The 18,325-nt window shown below is 45.6% G+C and overlaps 1 protein-coding gene across 2 annotated transcripts in view; it reads right to left on the reverse strand.

Annotated features, from left to right (window-relative positions):
* DNAH6 (dynein axonemal heavy chain 6) overlaps positions 1 to 4,960 on the reverse strand; it is a 342,820-nt gene extending 337,860 nt beyond the window's left edge. For both annotated transcript variants that reach the window (XM_088481442.1, XM_088481443.1), the window contains exons 1-3: positions 4,724 to 4,960; positions 805 to 981; positions 382 to 638 (exon numbers count right to left, since the gene is read on the reverse strand). In XM_088481442.1, coding sequence (XP_088337568.1) covers positions 382 to 638; positions 805 to 981; positions 4,724 to 4,960 — 671 coding nt within the window. The remainder of the gene's footprint in view (positions 1 to 381; positions 639 to 804; positions 982 to 4,723) is intronic.
* Positions 4,961 to 18,325: the final 13,365 nt, after the last annotated feature.

An 18,325-nucleotide genomic window follows, 5' to 3' on the forward strand; every position in this document is an offset into this window, starting at 1 on the left:
TTTTTCCTTAAGCCCACGATTAAGCATCAATTTTCAACAAATAATTGACATAGATGTAGCTTACAATGAAAATACATCTTTCTATCTTCATAGTTTCATAGGGTTGGCATTACTGTAGACTTCCGAGATAAGAATCTTATTATTAATTAAACTAAATGCGTATATACTTGAAATGTTCTAATAATAAAAAGATTTCCTTCTAGTGGGCTGGCAGGAAACTGACAACATCTTGCTAACTGATCAACATTGTTTAATCTGATTACAAGTGATCCATTACTATAGCAATAGTACTGAAGATTGTTAGCAATTTTTTGTTGCAGTACAGGGCAATGCCCAACTAATTAGGATAGTCATTTTTATATGAACTGTGTAAGCGCATACCTTAGGTTATATGGGTCATATTCAATTGAAGACTTGGAAAAAGCAGGAGTCATGTAAAGGAAGCCTACATTTTTATTTTCCAGTATTATGTTGATGATTTGTAGAGGATCTTTAAGATTAGCCGCTATGACGTCTTCTGCAGTCTCAAACACACGAGATGGAGGAATAGAAAGCTGTTTATTCAGACTAGCCCTTGAAAGAGATGACCGTAGCTGTTTGGGTGGGGTAGGTGACATAGAACCAAAGCCCAGTCGTAACTAAAAGGTGATGAAATACAAAAATATGTCTGGGTTAACATATGCTGTAGGAAATGTGTACATACATAAGCTATGCAAATGCCAGAATGTCAATGTTTGTTGTTGTAATAAAAAGTGATAGCCGAATACATTATTGAAGAATTGCAACAGATTAGTACTTTCCCACCTGCTTTTCTTTCAAGCCATCTGGAAGGTCAGGAAGTGTTGCAGGGGATGAGATGGCTCGTAGTCTCTTCTCTGCAGAAGCTGAACGTAAAGGCACGTCTCGACTTATAAGATCTTCCCTGTTCTTCTGATATATGTATTCAGGGTGATGGTGATCCTGATACACTTTCAATATAGGCTTTAACGGAGCAATAAGAAATTATTCAATTGTTTACAATTTTTTCTGCATAAACCATATTATTTCAATAATTATGCTCATTCTTTTAAAACTTCACATAAACATTGAACTAAAACCGCTAATTTCAGACAGTTTCAAAGTAAATACAATGATTAATGTTATGAAATAACATGTTTGCTTGTTGTCGCTCTTCCTCCTAGTAGTAGCCTGCACAGTTTAGCACAGCTGGAGCAGTAATCTCCCTTTGTTAGGACACAAATTATACATTATAAGGAGGTGGTAACGCTCTAATCTCAAAGCAGGCAAACGCCCATAGGGCAGCAGTTTGTGCAGGTTCCCAGTGCTTTGCAATAGTCTCAATCCATGAAATAGAAGAAAATATGTGAACTGCATTATGTAATGCAATGAAATAACTTACTGTTCACATTTCCTAGCTACCCTTTATTTATTTATTTTCTCCGAACTTTGAATACAATTAATGTTTTAACTTAATTATATGATGTGCTATATGTGTTTCCAATCTATTACCCATAAATGTAAGACTGTCCGGTTTCAAGAAGAAAACATATCTCTCCTACATACCTGACCAGTTAGATGACTGCCTTTTATAAAAAATTACCTACCCCATGCACTACCGATATATTTTGGAGTCAGAGATACGATACATGGATCTAGATACTGTTGTGCTCTTCAGTATACCCATGCCTCTAATAAAGTATGAGAAATGAGCACAGGTCTGCACCCTGAACAATAGCTGGGATATGTGGCTACAGGTGCTGGGGGTATCAGTGATTTGGACGTAATGACATGATGAGTGTGAAGATAAAAGAAGAGGTCTGATACCAGATAGGTTCTACTATCATTGGGAGTTATGTGGCCACAATACTTAGACTGGTCCATCTACAGACTAGCTGTGTCACCTTGCTTTTCATTGTCTCTAACAGGATTCACAATTACTTTGAACTGCCATGCTAAATAGATATATAAATGCTGGGCTTGTTGCTCTGTCTATTATAGATGCATATATTCAATTCATAAAAAAAGAGTCCACAAATGCTGCATTTGGATAATGATGACTTCTTATTTTGACCTTTATACCAGAGGGGATTATGTACAGGAAATAATATAAGATTATAATGTAGCCTGGAACAAATGCTTCATCCTTCCTTAACTGATTTTTGCTTGCCATGATTTTACTGAGTAATTGAAAACAATGGAAAAAGGTGATGTGCCAAAATGGGATCGGATGATACACTGTAGAAGTGTACATTGTGGTTTATTGTAAAGCAACATGATTTTAATTAGTACTAAATAATTAGAATTTATTTTAAGTTGAGGATCTGAATAATAGTGTCACTAGAAGGATTATGATTAAATGTCAAATCTAGTGTTTGTCTGGTACTAACAGTCTGAGATAGCCCCCTTGCTGGCTCTAATTTAAGTAACTGTAACAGGCTATGGGCCTCATTAATTAACCAGTTTTATCACCAAAACGAGTGATAAATGTCACTGTGTATGATAATTGTGCTCCAACCAATCAGCTCCCAACTGTCAACTGTTAGAAAAATGACAGTTGGTAGCTGATTGGCTGGAGCACCATTTATCATACACAGTGACATTTATCACTCGTTTTGGTGATAAAACTCATTAGTAAATGGGGGCCTGTATACTGTAAGTATTTATATAAATGTTGTGTATATTTAATAAGGATGAATCATTTTTGGAAAATGTCATATGGAAAACTACTTGAAACTGATTAGATTTCACAAAATTATTTAATGTTTGTCTATTATAAGCCAATATTTATATAAAAAAATGTATAGTTGAATTTATATTGACTAAAGGTGCCTACACACTAGACGATATCTTACACGATTCGCCCGATTTCGATGCAATGGAACGACAAATCGTGTAAAATATGTACGACCCGCGTACCCGCGGGTCGTACATCGCAACTTCAGATTTTGCCTGCTGCACGAAATATCTCAAAAGAAAATAGGTTAATTGCACTGAAAATACCCTTGTTGGGACATATAAAACAATACGCAACTGGTGTATTGTTTTATATGTCCCGACAAGGGTATTTGCAGTGCAATTAACCTATTTTCTTTTGAAGTTTTTGTGAGGTTGACATATCCTCTGTCTGATTGCTGCGATTATACCTGTTAATCTCAATTGTCTAGCGCTGTGCACTTCTTCTTTATTTGCACAAAAGATCTATCAAACTCGTACATGATCCGGCGGCATATCGTACAGTGTTTATGCCTGTACAATGTTGTTTGGATCCGCATACGATGCTTGCAGGCATGGATCAGGCAGATCCGTGCTGCAAGCATGAAGACACAGATGCACAGACGGATCTCCGTCTGTGCATCTCTGTCTTAAAAATGAATAACCTGTGTAAAAAAAAAAAAAAAAAACGGCGTGTTCCCTCCCCCCAAAGAGCAACCAGCCCTGGGCTTTAGTGACCCAGTGCTGGTTGTGCAAAATACACGGGATAAACGATGTAGGGGTCCCCCGTACGGGCTAAACAGAAGCAGCACTGGTTGCCAAAATACGGGGGACAACCAGTACTGGGCTCTGATCCGGTCCTGGTTCTGGAAATAAGGGGGAAAAAAATTAATAGGGTCCCGCTGTATTATCCAGGACCAGCACCTGACTTTTTCTAGCGGGGGCCAGGGAGCCCTTCCACCGGGTCCCCCAGCCGAAAGCATTAACCCTGACTGCTAGTCAGCCCAGGCAGGGGATCCCTGGGGAGCTGGGGACCGCTCCCAATAAAGAGGTCTCCCTCTCCAGGGCACCCCAGGCCTAGGCTGAGGGCCCGGGGCTATACCCGGCACCCCTGGAGCATGTAAAGTGTGGTGCGACTGAAAGAGTTACAAAAATTATCTTTTGCAGTGGAACTACAGGTACCAGCAGGCCCGTAATGCCCCGCATGCTTGTACTTGTGGTTCTCTAAGTACCAGCATGCGGGGGAGGCTTGCTGGGACCTGTAGTTCCACAGCAAAAGACAATATTATCTCATCTATTTTTTGACACCACACTACACTATCAACCCGGCACCCACCGCTCCAGGGGTGCCGGGGATAGCCCAGGACTATCAGCCTAGGCCTGGGGTGCCCTGGAGAGGGGGACCCCTTTATTGGGAGGTCCCCAGCTTCCCAGGGATCCCCGGCCTGGGATAACTAGTGGTCAGGGTTAATGCTTCGGCTGGGGGACCCGGTGAAAGGGCTCCCCTGGCTGTGGCATTAGCCCCCCCGCTAGAAAAAGTCTGGTGCTTGTTCTGGTTAACACCAGGACCAGATCAGAGCCCAGTGCTGGTTGCGCTAAATACGGTGGACCCCCTACGTCATTTGACCCCCGTATTTTGCACAACCAGCACTGGGTCACTAAAGCCCAGGGCTGGTTGGTGTTTGGGGGGAGGGGGTCACACCGTGTTCGTTTTTTCTTTTACACGTTTTAATTCTTTAAACACAGCAGCACGGACGGGTCTCACCGATCCCGTCCATGCATCTGTGTTTATGTTTTTACAGACAGATGCATGCATCAAGGATATCCCTGATCCATGCATCATCTGTCTGCTATCCTGCATGATCTAAAGATCGGCAAATCTTTATCGTGCACGATAGATCTTGTGACACATCATGCAGCTTCTGCTGCACATCGTGTCCTGGAGTGCCGGGGAGCTGCCGGTGAGAGTTCAAGGGAAATTGCTCACGAGTGTGTAGGCACCTTAACTTACCAGGGGTTCCAATTTAACAGCATGCTGCCTCTTCTTTGTGTTTGTCCGTGCCTTTGTGTCATGGGTAAATACCAGGGCTTCTGGGTTTGGTAGCATTTGTTTTGGAGCCAATGAGATTATTCTGTCCTTTAATTTGCTTAAATCACGACTCTGTTCCCAGTCCATTGGTTCACTTGTTAGCTTTATGTGTGATGGAGGCGAGATGCGTACAGATCCCGTTGAAATGTTGGCTGACATTGTGATCTAAAATAGAAATATAAAGCAGAACAAACTTTCAATACAGGGTAATCTACAGGGTATGATTCAGAGTTGCTTGCAAGTCACTGCAGTTGCACTCGTTTTGCAGCATGGAACTTAATGCAGATATTCGCCTGTATGCAGCGTTGTGCGTGCCTATGCAACTGATTTGATGACCATTGTCGAAGCCGAATGATTGGCTGAGACCAAATCTTAAATTAATATCTGGTGATGTAATTTTGTGTCGCCCCTGACGACGCCATCTTGAGTCGTCAGCACGAAACCATTGTGTGCGATGCTATATGCGATTATTAGCGTTGTGCGTCTGCGTTGCTACCGCATACTGTTGAAAGTCCTACCATAACCTATACGCACATTAAATAACACATATAAAATATACAAGACGCACAACGCACAGTTGCGCTGTTCATCATAGCACAGATAAGCACAAATCACGTAGACGAACAGCGCATACTAGCGACTTTACATAATATGCAATCATTTATAAAAAGGTTCCCAAGCATTAAGCTTAATATTAGAGGTTTTATTAGCAAATACTTATGTTGTGAAATGTAATGTATACGAATTTAAGGTACATAAGCTAGTAGACATATCATGTTTGGTACCATTCTAAATCACTGTTTATTTGCAGATTTCCGGTTCTATCGACAAGGAGATCGCATCATGCGTCTGCAAGTTATGAACTATATGAAATTAGTGGTTAAAATGTAAAGCTGTATGTAGAGTCTTTTGACTAGTTTAAACCAGTTCTTCAGCGGGAAAACCACACAAAGCAACATCTGAGGAACTGGGACATACCCCCAGTGATGCTGTATGAACTGTCCAATGACCTGCATCGTACCAGAATGTCCAGGAGCAAGACCCCAATGGAAACCTGTTAACTAGTTTCTTTGTTCTGTAAGGTATATAGCCTGCTTACTGGTTATAGTATACAGCCAATCTTCTTGGATGACCACAGGCTTCTGGAGAGACGACTGTTTACTGGGACCAGTGCGCACACGTATGTATCGGCTTGTACCTTTTGTATTTAATTGTCTTTTGCGCTAATTGTGCTAGATCAAAGTGTGTAACTTTCTTTTATTGCAATAAGAACTTTTGTGCTTTGGAACCACAATATAAGTCTGGAAAGCAATTATTTCTTATGCGACTTGTACCGCTAAACAGCGACATTCAGGGTATATAGATTAAGAGGTATCGATACCATTTTTAAACCATGTCAGGTAGTAGAATTTGACTTCTCAAGTACAGTCTGTCAAACCAAAAAGTGGGTATGACCATACTTAAACACTGATATAAATAATTTTTTTCATGTGTGCAAGCTGTCACTTTAAATATCTACAATGGAATTATTGCTATCAAAAAATATTTTGACACATTGTAGATTTAGCAAATATAACACAAAAAGATTACTATACTTAAAGTATCATATTGGTTCACAATTAGAATACACAAAATCAAAATATATAAGACATTAAGGTTAACCCATGCAAACACAGGGAGAATGTACACATTCCACAGAAACAGTGTGTGTTTATTAGTAATTGAACTCATTAACGTGAGGCAATAATGCTAACCACTACCCCAACCGAGCAGATAGATAGATAGACAGACAGACAGACAGACAGACAGACAGACAGACAGACAGACAGACAGACAGATAGATAGATAGATAGATAGATAGATAGATAGATAGATAGATAGATAGATAGATAGATTTGACCATGTCTGGATAGTTAAATCTGTTTGTCTGTCTGTTTATCCTTTATGCACGGCCAGAGTTTTGGACCTAGCTCCACCAAATTTGGCAGGTTGGTGTAGTTTGACCAGGATTAGGTTTTTGCCTAGGTTTGAACTTCGATTTGGCCCGCGACCAGCTTCAGATTGAAATTGCGCCGCTGTCTGTCCATGCCTGCCGGTGTGCCAGCTGTAATCAGCTGGCAGGCCAGCACCAAATCAACACCGCTGCCACCAGGGCGCCCCTCGATGGCCCTGACTGGACCGGCTCACCTTGTGTGCGTGACTGGGTGCAGGGGTAGCGGTGGGCCAGAGGCAGCTTGGGCACCCCAGCAACCGCACCCCTTGCACCCACAGTAGTTACAGCACTGTTTGCATGCATGTTAGCATGTTAGCAAACAGTGGGGTCATTTTTGGGATCATTGGAAAGGGGTTATAGGAGAGGACAATGTAAACAAATAAAGGATGCAGGTGTACTTCAGGGTCCAGTTCTCAACCTGGGCAACGCCAGGTATCCCAGTGTGTATATATATATATATATATATATATATATATATATATATATATATATTGTCCCCCCTTTGCAGCACCACACATAATGTGTTGCTGTTGTTTTTTTCAGGGCCATGGCAATGCCTCCCGGAATTGGTTGCGCCCCCCTAATAATGGCTGTGGAAATGTATAAAGAATATCAAAGTATAAATAGGGATGCTTTATGTCGAGAAAGAAGAAAAGTACTTTAAAAATAATAAAATTTTTATCCTTCATTCATTCAGCCATACTGATTTGCAACCAAGTAATCTGTATAATGCATTAAAGAATATCTCTATTTGCATGCTTATAGTGGAAAAATTAAACGACATACCACATGCACTAAACACCACAAACCTACTGAACATTGGGCCTGATTCACTACGGAACGCAACTGCGAATGCAATAGCGATTACAGAAGCAGTTCAACTGCAGTAGTACTAGGGGCGTATCTATAATGGGTGCAGGTTGTGCGGGGAACACAGGCCCCTGGGTCCAGGGGGGCCCCGCACCGCACACCCTGCACCCATAATATTACTTACCTCTCCAGAGTCCCACGTTGGCGCGGGGGTCCGGCGCTGTAAAACGACTGGAAAATGGCCGCGGCGGCCATATTCCCGTCGTTTGCACATGACCTGTACAGGGAAAATGGCCGCCGCGGCCATTTTCCCGGTGATCTGTGCATACGCTATAAACTCTGGGCACACTCTAGTGCCCAGAGTCTATAGCTCCGGCACTGGCCGCGCAAAGCTCAGTGCGCTGCCGGCCACCGGGCAGAGAGGAGGGGGCCCGTGTCGGAGACTGCACACGGGCTCCCTCCTCTCTAGAAACGCCCCTGAGTAGAACGCTAATTCACTGCGATGCAATGCCGCCGCAGCACAACATAAGGACGCCCTATTTACTTAGCACACATCTGCAATGTTTAGCAGGACTGTGAAACCATCGGTACAATCGAGTACCATCGCAGCCTCATGCACACTTGCACAAGGTCTGACCTTACTCATTAATTGCTAACTTCCACACACGCGAATAGGCCTCAGGCTGTGTAGGCCATCACAGTGGATTATTTATGCACGCCACTGCAACGGCGTTCAAACGCACTGGCGCGCCTGCGTTCGGCCGACCACCCCCCAGTCACCACCCACAAAGGGCACTTCCTGGCAATCACTCTGTGATGGGTCTGCGTAGTCATTGTGATCGCAGTCCCGATCGCAATGGCTTGTTCACGCAGGAGCACTGTGATGCATATGCAGTACACAACAATCGGCCGATTGCGTATTAGCAACTGCGTTCCTTGCTGAATCAGGCCCATTCGTCCTGATTCAGAATTGTATGCTATGCTGTTTTCGCAAATGGAGTGATTTGCCACTGCGCAGTACAATACATTACTGTAGACGCATGCTACGAGTCTTTATTCACAGTGTGATTGACAGTCAGGAAGTGTTTGGGGGAGGTAATGGGGAGTGTTCGCTAAAAATTCAGGTGTGTCTCAACTGATTCAGGGGTGTACGCAGGAAATATGGCTCCGGCGTTTCAGTTACAGAGGCCATTCTGAGTGACCATAGACTTACTCATGGAGTCGATGTTTGCCTGATTCAGCACGGCGCTCATTTGCAACCGCTTACCCAGATCGACCGATTGGTGCATACTACGCATGCATATGCACCGCACTGCACATGCGTGGTAATCACACTGCAATTACGCACACAGAAAGGAATCCATCGCAGGATGAGTGACAGGCCGTGAGAGTTTGGGGGTGGTGATGGGGGAGTGGTTGCAGAAACGCAGGCGTGCCTGTCCGTATGAATGCCATTGCATGGGCGTGCATAAATTAGCCACTGCGTCTGTCTACGCAGTTTGAGTACTCACTGATGTGCTTCGATGTTACCAATGTATACTCAGGACGTACTCAGGATGTTTGAGTACTCACTGATGTGCTTCGATGTTACCAATGTATACTCAGGACTGCGAGGTATTATGGATGCGAGAAAGCTGTAGTGGGTGTCTCTATGCTGGCTGAGTGGTGACAGATATTAGCATATTTTTGCATCTGTATTGCATGTGATTATGCAGCTGTGAGCGCAATTGCGATCTGTGCTGAATCAGGCCCAGTGTCCGATCCCGCGTATGTGTAAACAGTTGCAGACAGCTGCGATGGCTCAGGTGGGCATCTCAGCACAAGTCCCGGCCACTGTTGCAGTAGCATATATTCACACATCCATCAGCGTACAACTATGAATCAGGACCATTATACTGTATTAACACAAATTTACACTATTTAAAACACCTAGGGGCTGATTCAGAAGTGGACGCAGCCGCAGTCGTTGGTCTGTGACTTTATCCAAATGCCTCTACAAATCTCTTCCATGGTGTACATCTGTGCATATGACTGTGCAAGGACTGAGATACCCACTATGACGCTATAATACCGCCTGGTGCATCTCTAGACGCTACCATTGGTCGCACCATCAAAACATGCAGCAGCCCTTTACAGGTGCAGATTTTCTGTCTGAGTATAGCCTCCAGTGCGAACGAAGACGCGTATGTGTGCGCAAACACTTTAGTGACATGGCCGAGATACTCTCATAACACGCCTCTAAGACGGACCATTGGTGCGCATATGTTTAGCCACCTCCCAGTCACCGCCCAGCACTTTTCCCAGACATTTCTGATACTGCGCGTACCAATCTCAACTGCTCCTTTGTGCTTACACACTGTATAACATGTGCGCTATACAACACATGCGCAATAGCAAAAAGATCGCTCTACTACAGTATATGGACATCGTCATTGAGTGCGACCCTGAATCAGTATTGTACATTTGTGTATGTAACAGATATAGGGCCAGATTCAATTACCCTCGTTAGAACGAAAACTTATTGCCGGCGAAGTTTTTCACACCATTCGCCAGTTTTGGTACAATCTGTTTGTGTATTTTCTCAATGCGCGCTGCCGCTATTCGCACTATCCAATTACAGGACACGTGAAAACGCATATGTGCGATAATTGCGCATGGCGATACTAGCGAAAACTACAGTACATTTTGGGGAAATCAGGCTGTACCCCATAAAAAGCCTGACATAGGAAATCAATATAGAAGTGTATTACTAGCCCTAATAAAAGTATTTTGGGTTCTTAAATTGTGTGAAATGGCTGTTATAACATATTTGCACAAGTGTGGAAAATTAATAAACAGCAATATTTTTTGGAGAAAATAATTGCTGTAGTTAAATTGGGGATACATTAAAATGGGAGCTAGTATATTTTTGTGTCTGTAAACTGCACCTGCTGCAGTCACCTGCTATGTTTAAAACACCTGTCCCATCCATAAAGCACCCAAATAGCTGACCCAGTACGCTAATCCCATTTCCAACACTTTTTACATTTTCACGCCAAAAATGACGTTATTATTAGGGGGAATTAAATTAAATACAATTTCTTTTTTGCCTAATTAAATAGTTAGGGGGGTGGGTCCAAAGGATTCTGAACCAAGGCCCTGATTCAGAGCCGGACGCTCGAAAGAGCATTCGCTCTGAATCTGGGTGTTTTTTTTTTTTTTTTGTGCTGCCTCCTGGCCGCTCGCATAGCTGTGGGTGACCACCCACAGCTATTGCGAGTGGCCAGGATGATGGTCGCGATGTTCAAGACCATCGCGACCATCGGGGGTTGCGACAAGACCATTGTGGTAGGGTCTCGTGGCCACAAGCCCCAGAGAGCTTCTGGCTCTAATAGAGCCGGAAGTTCTCTCACTGACATCACTGGTGATGTCAGTGGGGCCGCCCACAAACGGCAGGCGTTCGCATGAGAACGCCTCCGTTTATGAAGTCACCCCCCCGCCACGCCTACAAAACTGGGCGAGCTCTCGATGAACATCGACAGCCGCCCCTTTTGTAGTGAGCCACGGAGCGAGAGAATTTCTCTCTCGCTCCGGGGCTTGCACACGCGTAGTGCGCCCGCTGTGCGAACGCAGAGCACACCATCGACCCGCTTGCGAGCGGGTCTGAATCAGGCCCCAAGTTCCCAGATTTTTAGACAAAAATAGGGATTTTGCACATTTTTTCACCTGCTCTGAGATGGTGAAAAATATTCTGCAGTTTCTGTCTATGGAGTAAGCAAACACTATGGGAATTGAATAGCGCGATACGCACTTATGTTAAAAGTTTTGCACCTGCGAACGTTTTTCGCCAAAATGCAACTTTCCGCACCTAATTGAATCCCCATAATCTGCTCCAGAAGTCATCAGAAACCAATGACTTGCAAAGGTATGACATATTATACACTATCCCTTACCAAACAGTGCGTAACTAACAGCCAATACACAGTGATTCACTGCTGGTAACATAACACTTCTGCATATTGTCACTAAGTCAATGTCAGAGTAACACTGACACAAAACATGACATAAGCAACTGACCCACATCACATATAACAAAGAACATTCTAGCATTTAAAATAAATCCTAGAGTATAAATCACAAGCTTGTTAACATATACTTCAATTATAACAGCTCAGCAACCCTGGTGCCTTCCCAACATAGAAATCTAAATCACTATTCTGGCCAGAGTCTGAGAAAAGAAAGTATATTAAATTATCTTCAATTAAACTATTGAATTATTATTTTATTAAAACAAAATCCCGTGATAACTATGTTTTTTCAGACTCTGGGCAGATATAATGTATACATAGACGTGTGAGTATACATAAATGAAATGGCAATGTTACAATAACAAGTTGTACTAAATAATAATATATATAACAGTAGTAACGATACATGCACAGCGAGTGAAAGCATAATTCCATATTTACTAAGTATATAGCAGAACTTACACATCCACCGGGCAGGAAAGTTGCACAAAAACTTTCCCCTGCTCCCCCGGGCTTGTGTACCGTCGCCTGGTAACCGCCGCGGACCTGACCCAACGCTCACTCACAGCATGTGGGGTGGAGCTCGGATTGGGCATGTGGTGGTAGAGGCGGTTTGGCTCATGTGCAGACCGCTGGTGAGAGGGGGCTGGAGACACTGAGGTGTGTGAGTGACATGTCCCTCTCTGCTGTGCAATGACGTCGGGCTACATAAAAGGCAGCCTTCCTGCAGCGCTCACATGGGGAACACAGTGGTGCCAGGGCAGGTGCCTCCATGTTAGAGTAATGTGAAGGGACATATTACTGTAAAACGTGTCTTGTAAGCAGGATGAAATCACTGCACGCCTTACAGCATAATATTCCATTATTACTGAACGGGTTAATAACAAACAGGGTCGTAACTAGGGTAGTGCGACCTGTGCCATGGCACAGTGCACCGCAGGGCAGGGGGCGCTGCTCGGGGATGTCAATTTTACTGTTTAGGGGCCCATTTATCAAAGTGCATTTGAGGTAAATTCCCCGAAAACACCTGTTTTCGGGAGTTTACCTCAAATACTTAGTATCCCCCGGATCGGGCTATCTCCGATACCTGCTGCGATCCCTCCTTTGCCGCCGGCAGCCGCCTTCCCCCATTGGTTTCTATGGGGGATGCGATGCTGCCAAATGTATCAATATCGGGAATGCAAAACATTCCCGATATTGACCCCAGCAGCTAACGCCATCTGAAGATAGCGTTAGCCGCTGTGTCCTATGGGCACTTACCCGCATTTCAGCCGGCGGAGGGATCTTCCAGATCCCTCCGCCGGCAACGGGGGCGCCGCTCATGTGCAGTCCGCGGGACTGCGCATGCGCAGCAGCCCGGAATGCGCTCCGGCCACATCGCAGGGACGGGCTCTTTTCGGAGCCCGTCTCCCTGCATGTGCCGGGTCATACATTCGGCCGGTATGATCGCATTTTGCAATGCGATCATGGGCGGTACTGCATGCCCTGATCGCATTGCAAAATGCGATCCTTAATAAATGGGCCCCTTAGTATCATTCTTACTTGTAGTTTCCTCTTCTTTTATCCCCTGCATCTCCTGGTCTCCCCATTTCTTGCCTGGCCCTTCACCATGAGGCATTGGCCCTTTTTCGGGTGCACTATATTATGTCTCTATTTAAGAAATGCTCTCTCTGGCACAGGGCACCAAAAAGTCTTGTTACAGCTCCAATAACAAATGTTTGCCTTTGAATAACTCTTCAATAAATATAAATGTCTCATAACCACTAGTGTTAAATTGCATATATTTATTAGCATTAATGCTTATGCATGTTTCTAAAAGGGTCTGACAATGCTAATAGCTACAGGTTTCAGCGGAATCAGTATGATTTACCACCAGCTGCATGTCCAAGTGCCTAACCCCCCTCTAAGTGCCTGAATCTAACCCAACCCTTCCCCCCAGCCTAAACCTAAAGGCCCCCACACACCAGAATGATATCGTTCCAACCAGCCAACTAGTTGGCTGGTTGGAATGATAATCGTCTAGTGTGTGGGAGCAAACGATTGTCAGCCATTTGCTCCCACACGCTGAGAAACGTCCAAAAACGGTCGTTCCATCTAGTTGGAGAAAATCAAACATGTTTGATTTTCACCAACTATCGTTCTAGTGTAGGGGGAAAGTTCCGCCCAACTGAACGATAAGTAGGCGAACACTGGTCGGTAGTGTCCGCCTACTTCACCACCTGCCGGCTGTACTGCCCCTGTCGGGGGAGAGGATCGGTACAGCTGCTGCAAAGACCAGATCCGCGATCACAGCTGCAGCCCCTCTCCTTCCTCGGTGAAAGCTGCAGAGCTGCACCCCCCCCCCGCCGCTGGTACAAGCCCCCGCGATCACAGTTGCCACCCTAGCCTCTCTAGCCTCGATCAAAGCTGCAGTGCTGCACCTACCCCCCCCCCCCCCGCGGGTACAAACCCCCGCGATCACAGATGCACGCACCCATCCACACACGCGAGTGCAGCACCCTCCCCCCCTGCAGGTGTACCCCCGCGATCACAACTGCATCCGCCACCCTGGAGCCGACCAACCCCCTTCCCAGAGACCGATACTCACCTGCTCTATCACCGCTGACACCTGACGGGGGTGCTGCCTCACCGACCTCCGATCCCTGGAGTGCTGTGGATGGCCTCCCTCTTCAGGAGGTTGTTCCTTCTGCCCCATATTGTGTGTGTATAGTATATATATCTACAGTATATATATATATATATATATACACACACATATGCATGTATGTATGTGTGATCCTACCTCCCTGTATGTATGTGTCTGTGTGAGCTGCCTGCCTGTATGTATGTCTATGTGATCCTCCCTGTATGTATGTCTGTGTGATCCTCCCTGTATGTATGTCTGTGTGAGCCTCCTTGCCTGCCTGTATGTATGTGTGATCCTACCTCCCTGTACGTATGTATGTGCGAGCCTTCCTGTATGTATGTGTCTGTGTGAGTCTCCTTGCTTGCCTGCCTGCTTGTATGTATGTATGACTATGTATGTGTGATCCTACCTCCATGTATGTATGTATGACTGTATGTATGTGTCTGTGTGAACCTCCATGTCTGCCTGTATGTATCTGTGATCGTCCCTCCCTGTGTATGTATGTGTCTGTGTGAGCCTCCTTGCCTGTATGTATGTATGTGTGTGTGAACCACCCTGCCTGTATGTATGTGCCTATGTGTGAACCACCCTGCCTGTACGTGTATATGTGTGACCCTCCTTGTCTGTATGTATGTGTCTATGTACGACCCTGCTTGCCTGTATGTGTATATGTCTGTCCTTTCCTCCATGTATGTCTGTGTGACCCTGTTTGTATAGGGGATGGGGCAGGTGCATTGTAGGAGAGGATCGGTGGAGCTGCTGCACTACAGTCTCTCACCAGTCGCCAGTAAGTATGTAGCCCCCCCGCCCCTGACAACAGCACTGGTCTCCACTGCCGTCCCCACATCACCACCCACCCCGCAATCACAGGTCTTCCCCCCCCCGCCGGTCTTGCCCCCCCCTCGATCACAGGTCTCCATCATAGGTGCACCCCTTCCCCCGCACAAATTACCCCACCATTCGTATGTATGTATAAGTGAGTGTGCATGTATGTATATATATATATATGTGTGTGTGTGTGTATATATATATATATATTTATTTGTATATATAGATATATATAATATATGGATCGGAATGGAATTGAAATGCCGGCAGCTGAAATCCCGACAGATGCCCGATGGAGGAGATCCCGACTGGGGTAGGTAAGTATACTAACCCTCCCCTCTCCTCCCCCTAACTCTCCCTTACGGGTGCTTAACCCTGATCTCTCCCCCCTAGTGCCTAACCCTAACCTCCCCCACATGGCATAAACCTAACCCCCCCTCCCTGCACCCTATCCCTCCCGGGGGGGGTTCCTAACCCTAATCTTGCCCGGGGGGGTGCCTAACCCTAACCCTGAGTTACCTTTGCGGTTCTCACCATTGACTTTAATGGTGAGAGGTGAGAGCCGCTCATTGGCTGAGAGGCAGAGGGCTCGCGTCTCAGCCAATGAATGCTCAGCAGCGGGGTTTCCATGGTGAAATCCCGCCGCTAAGCTCTTATTTGGGAAGTACCGTTCCTAAAGAACGGTACTTTAGTTCGTGGCTCCGTGATTTCTGGAATGCCTACTTTGGAACGAAGAGGACCGAACTTCGCATAGGAGATGGTGAGTGTGTTTTTTTTTAACAGGTCCCCTATGGATACTCTACTGGACAAGTGGACCGATGCTATAGGGATACATAGGTGAGTATGACTACATGTGTGTGTACATGTGAGTGCATGTATGTTTAATAAACTTATACTTTGTACGGTGTGTGTGTCCTGTGTTTATTTTAATATTGCTTTTGTAGTGGAACTACAGGTATGAGCGGGGCCCGTAATGATCCGAATTGCTGGTACTTGTGGTTCTCCAAGTACCAGAATGCCGAGGAGGCTTGCTGGGACCTGCAGTTCCACAGCAAAAGACAATATTAGTTCATCTATTTTTTATACACGCTATACACAATCAACCCGGCACCCACTGCCCAGGGGTGCCGGGGATAGACCCGGGCTATCAGCCTTTGCCTGGGGTGCCCTGGAGAGCGGGACCCCTTTATTGGGGGGCTCTCCAGGGATCCCTGGCCTGGGCTCACTAGTGGTCAGGGTTAATGCTTCGGCTGGGTGGCCCGGTGAAAGGGCTCCCCTGGCTGTGGCATTAGCCCCCCGCTAGAAAAAGTCCGGTGCTGGTTCTGGATAATACAAGGGGACCCTACTCATTTTCCTCCTGTATTTCCAGAACCAGGACTGGATCAGAGCCCAGTGCTGGTTGCACAGAATACGGGGGACCCCTACATTGTTTGTCCACTGTATTTTACGCAACCAGCACTGGGTCACTAAAGCCCGGGGGCTGGTTGCTCTTTTGGGAGAGGGGTCACACCATTTATTTTTTTTACACATTTTTTTTAACAGCAGCACAGATGGGTCTCACTGTTCCCGTCCGTGCATCTGTGTTTTATTTTTTTACAGACAGATACATGCATCACGGATATCCCTGACCCGTGCAAGCGTCTGTTTGCTATCGTGCACGATCTAAAGATCGATAAATCTTTAGATCGTGCATGATAGATCTTGTGACACATCATGCAGCTTTTGCTGCACATAATGTCCTGGAGTGCCGGGGAAAGTTCAAGGGAAATCGGACATGATATCGGATCGTGACCACATCGCCTAATGTGTAGGCACCTTAAGTCCCCCCGGTGGTTCCTAAACCTAACCCCCCATCCCCGGGCTAAGTATTGTACTTATCTGGCAGGAGGGTGAACGGTCCAGCTTCGGGATTAACATAGGCGTCGGAATTTCGACGCCTATGTTAAATCTCTTGCCGGGATTCCGCAGATGGAATTATATATATATATATATATATATATATATATTATATATACATATAGTGTGTGTAGCCCATTTAGTAATGGTCGCATTTGCAATGTGTTCTGGGCACCATATTAGCGCCCATGATCGCATTGCAGGATGTGATCATACTGCCTGGATGTATGAAGCTCCACCTGCAGAGACAGTGGTCACTTCACTCCTGTGCTTGGATACTGCGCATGTGCGGTCTGCAGACCACGCATGCGCTGCGGCCATTGCTAAGGGATGTTTCCTATGGAACCCTCTTCCAGACAGATTTGTGATGTGTAGCCCATAGGCTACAGTGGCTTACACCATCTTCAGAAGGCTCATGCTGCGCGCATCAAGGTTTCGGAATGTTTCGCACTCTTGAACTTAATAAATCTGTCAGCATTGCATCCCCTATAGAAACTAATGGGGGTTGCGCTGCCGACGGAAATGGAGGGACAGCAACAGATATCGAAGAATACTTAATATTTGCGGCTATCCCCCGAAAATGGTTTCGGGGAATACTGCGCAAATATTGACCCCTATATATTTTATGACCATCTGACTTCTACTGCATCCGGCCACCCTCCCCCTGACCATCACGGCTCCGTACCTGCCGATCCATCCCAACTCTCATCCCCTCATTCGGCACTGTCCAATGTCACACATTATATATATACATATATATATATACATGTGTGTGTGTTCAATATATTTATTCAAAACATGCAGAAGTATGCAGGCAGTATCCGCCTACTTCTGTGACATCACAAGTTGGAGAGAAGTTGGCTGGTCTGTTGAAAAAGTTGGCAGGTTGCCTGGTTGGATGAAAAGTTGGTTAGATGTGTGGGGAAGCGTTTTAGTTGGACAGACAAATTGGACGGTTGGTCAGTTGGTTGGTTGGAGGAAAGTTGGTCTGATGTGTGGCCAGCTTAAGTCTCCCGGGGGGGTTGCTAATCCTAACCTCCCCCCGGGGGTGCCTAACCCTAATCCCCCCTTCCCCTAGCCCAATCCTAACCTCTCGGGGGGGTGCCTAAAGAAGCACCTAACTCTCCAACCCCTGCGGCTGTCCGCGCCCGGCTTACCTTCGAGCGGTAAGTTTGGTGTCAGGCTCCCGGCATAGGTCTAATGACAGGCGTCGGGATTTTGACGCCTGTCATTAGACACTTGCCGGGATTAGACAGTCGGCATCCCAACTGCATACCGTTTCAGCTTATGCTGAATATTTCCATTGTACCTCTTGCACCAGTGGCTGTGTTGAGATTTGTAGTGCTATTTGTTACTTGTTTATT

This window comes from Taudactylus pleione, unplaced genomic scaffold, assembly GCF_031769625.1.
Source record: "Taudactylus pleione unplaced genomic scaffold, aTauple2 ptg000273l, whole genome shotgun sequence".
NCBI classification, from domain to species: domain Eukaryota; kingdom Metazoa; phylum Chordata; class Amphibia; order Anura; family Myobatrachidae; genus Taudactylus; species Taudactylus pleione.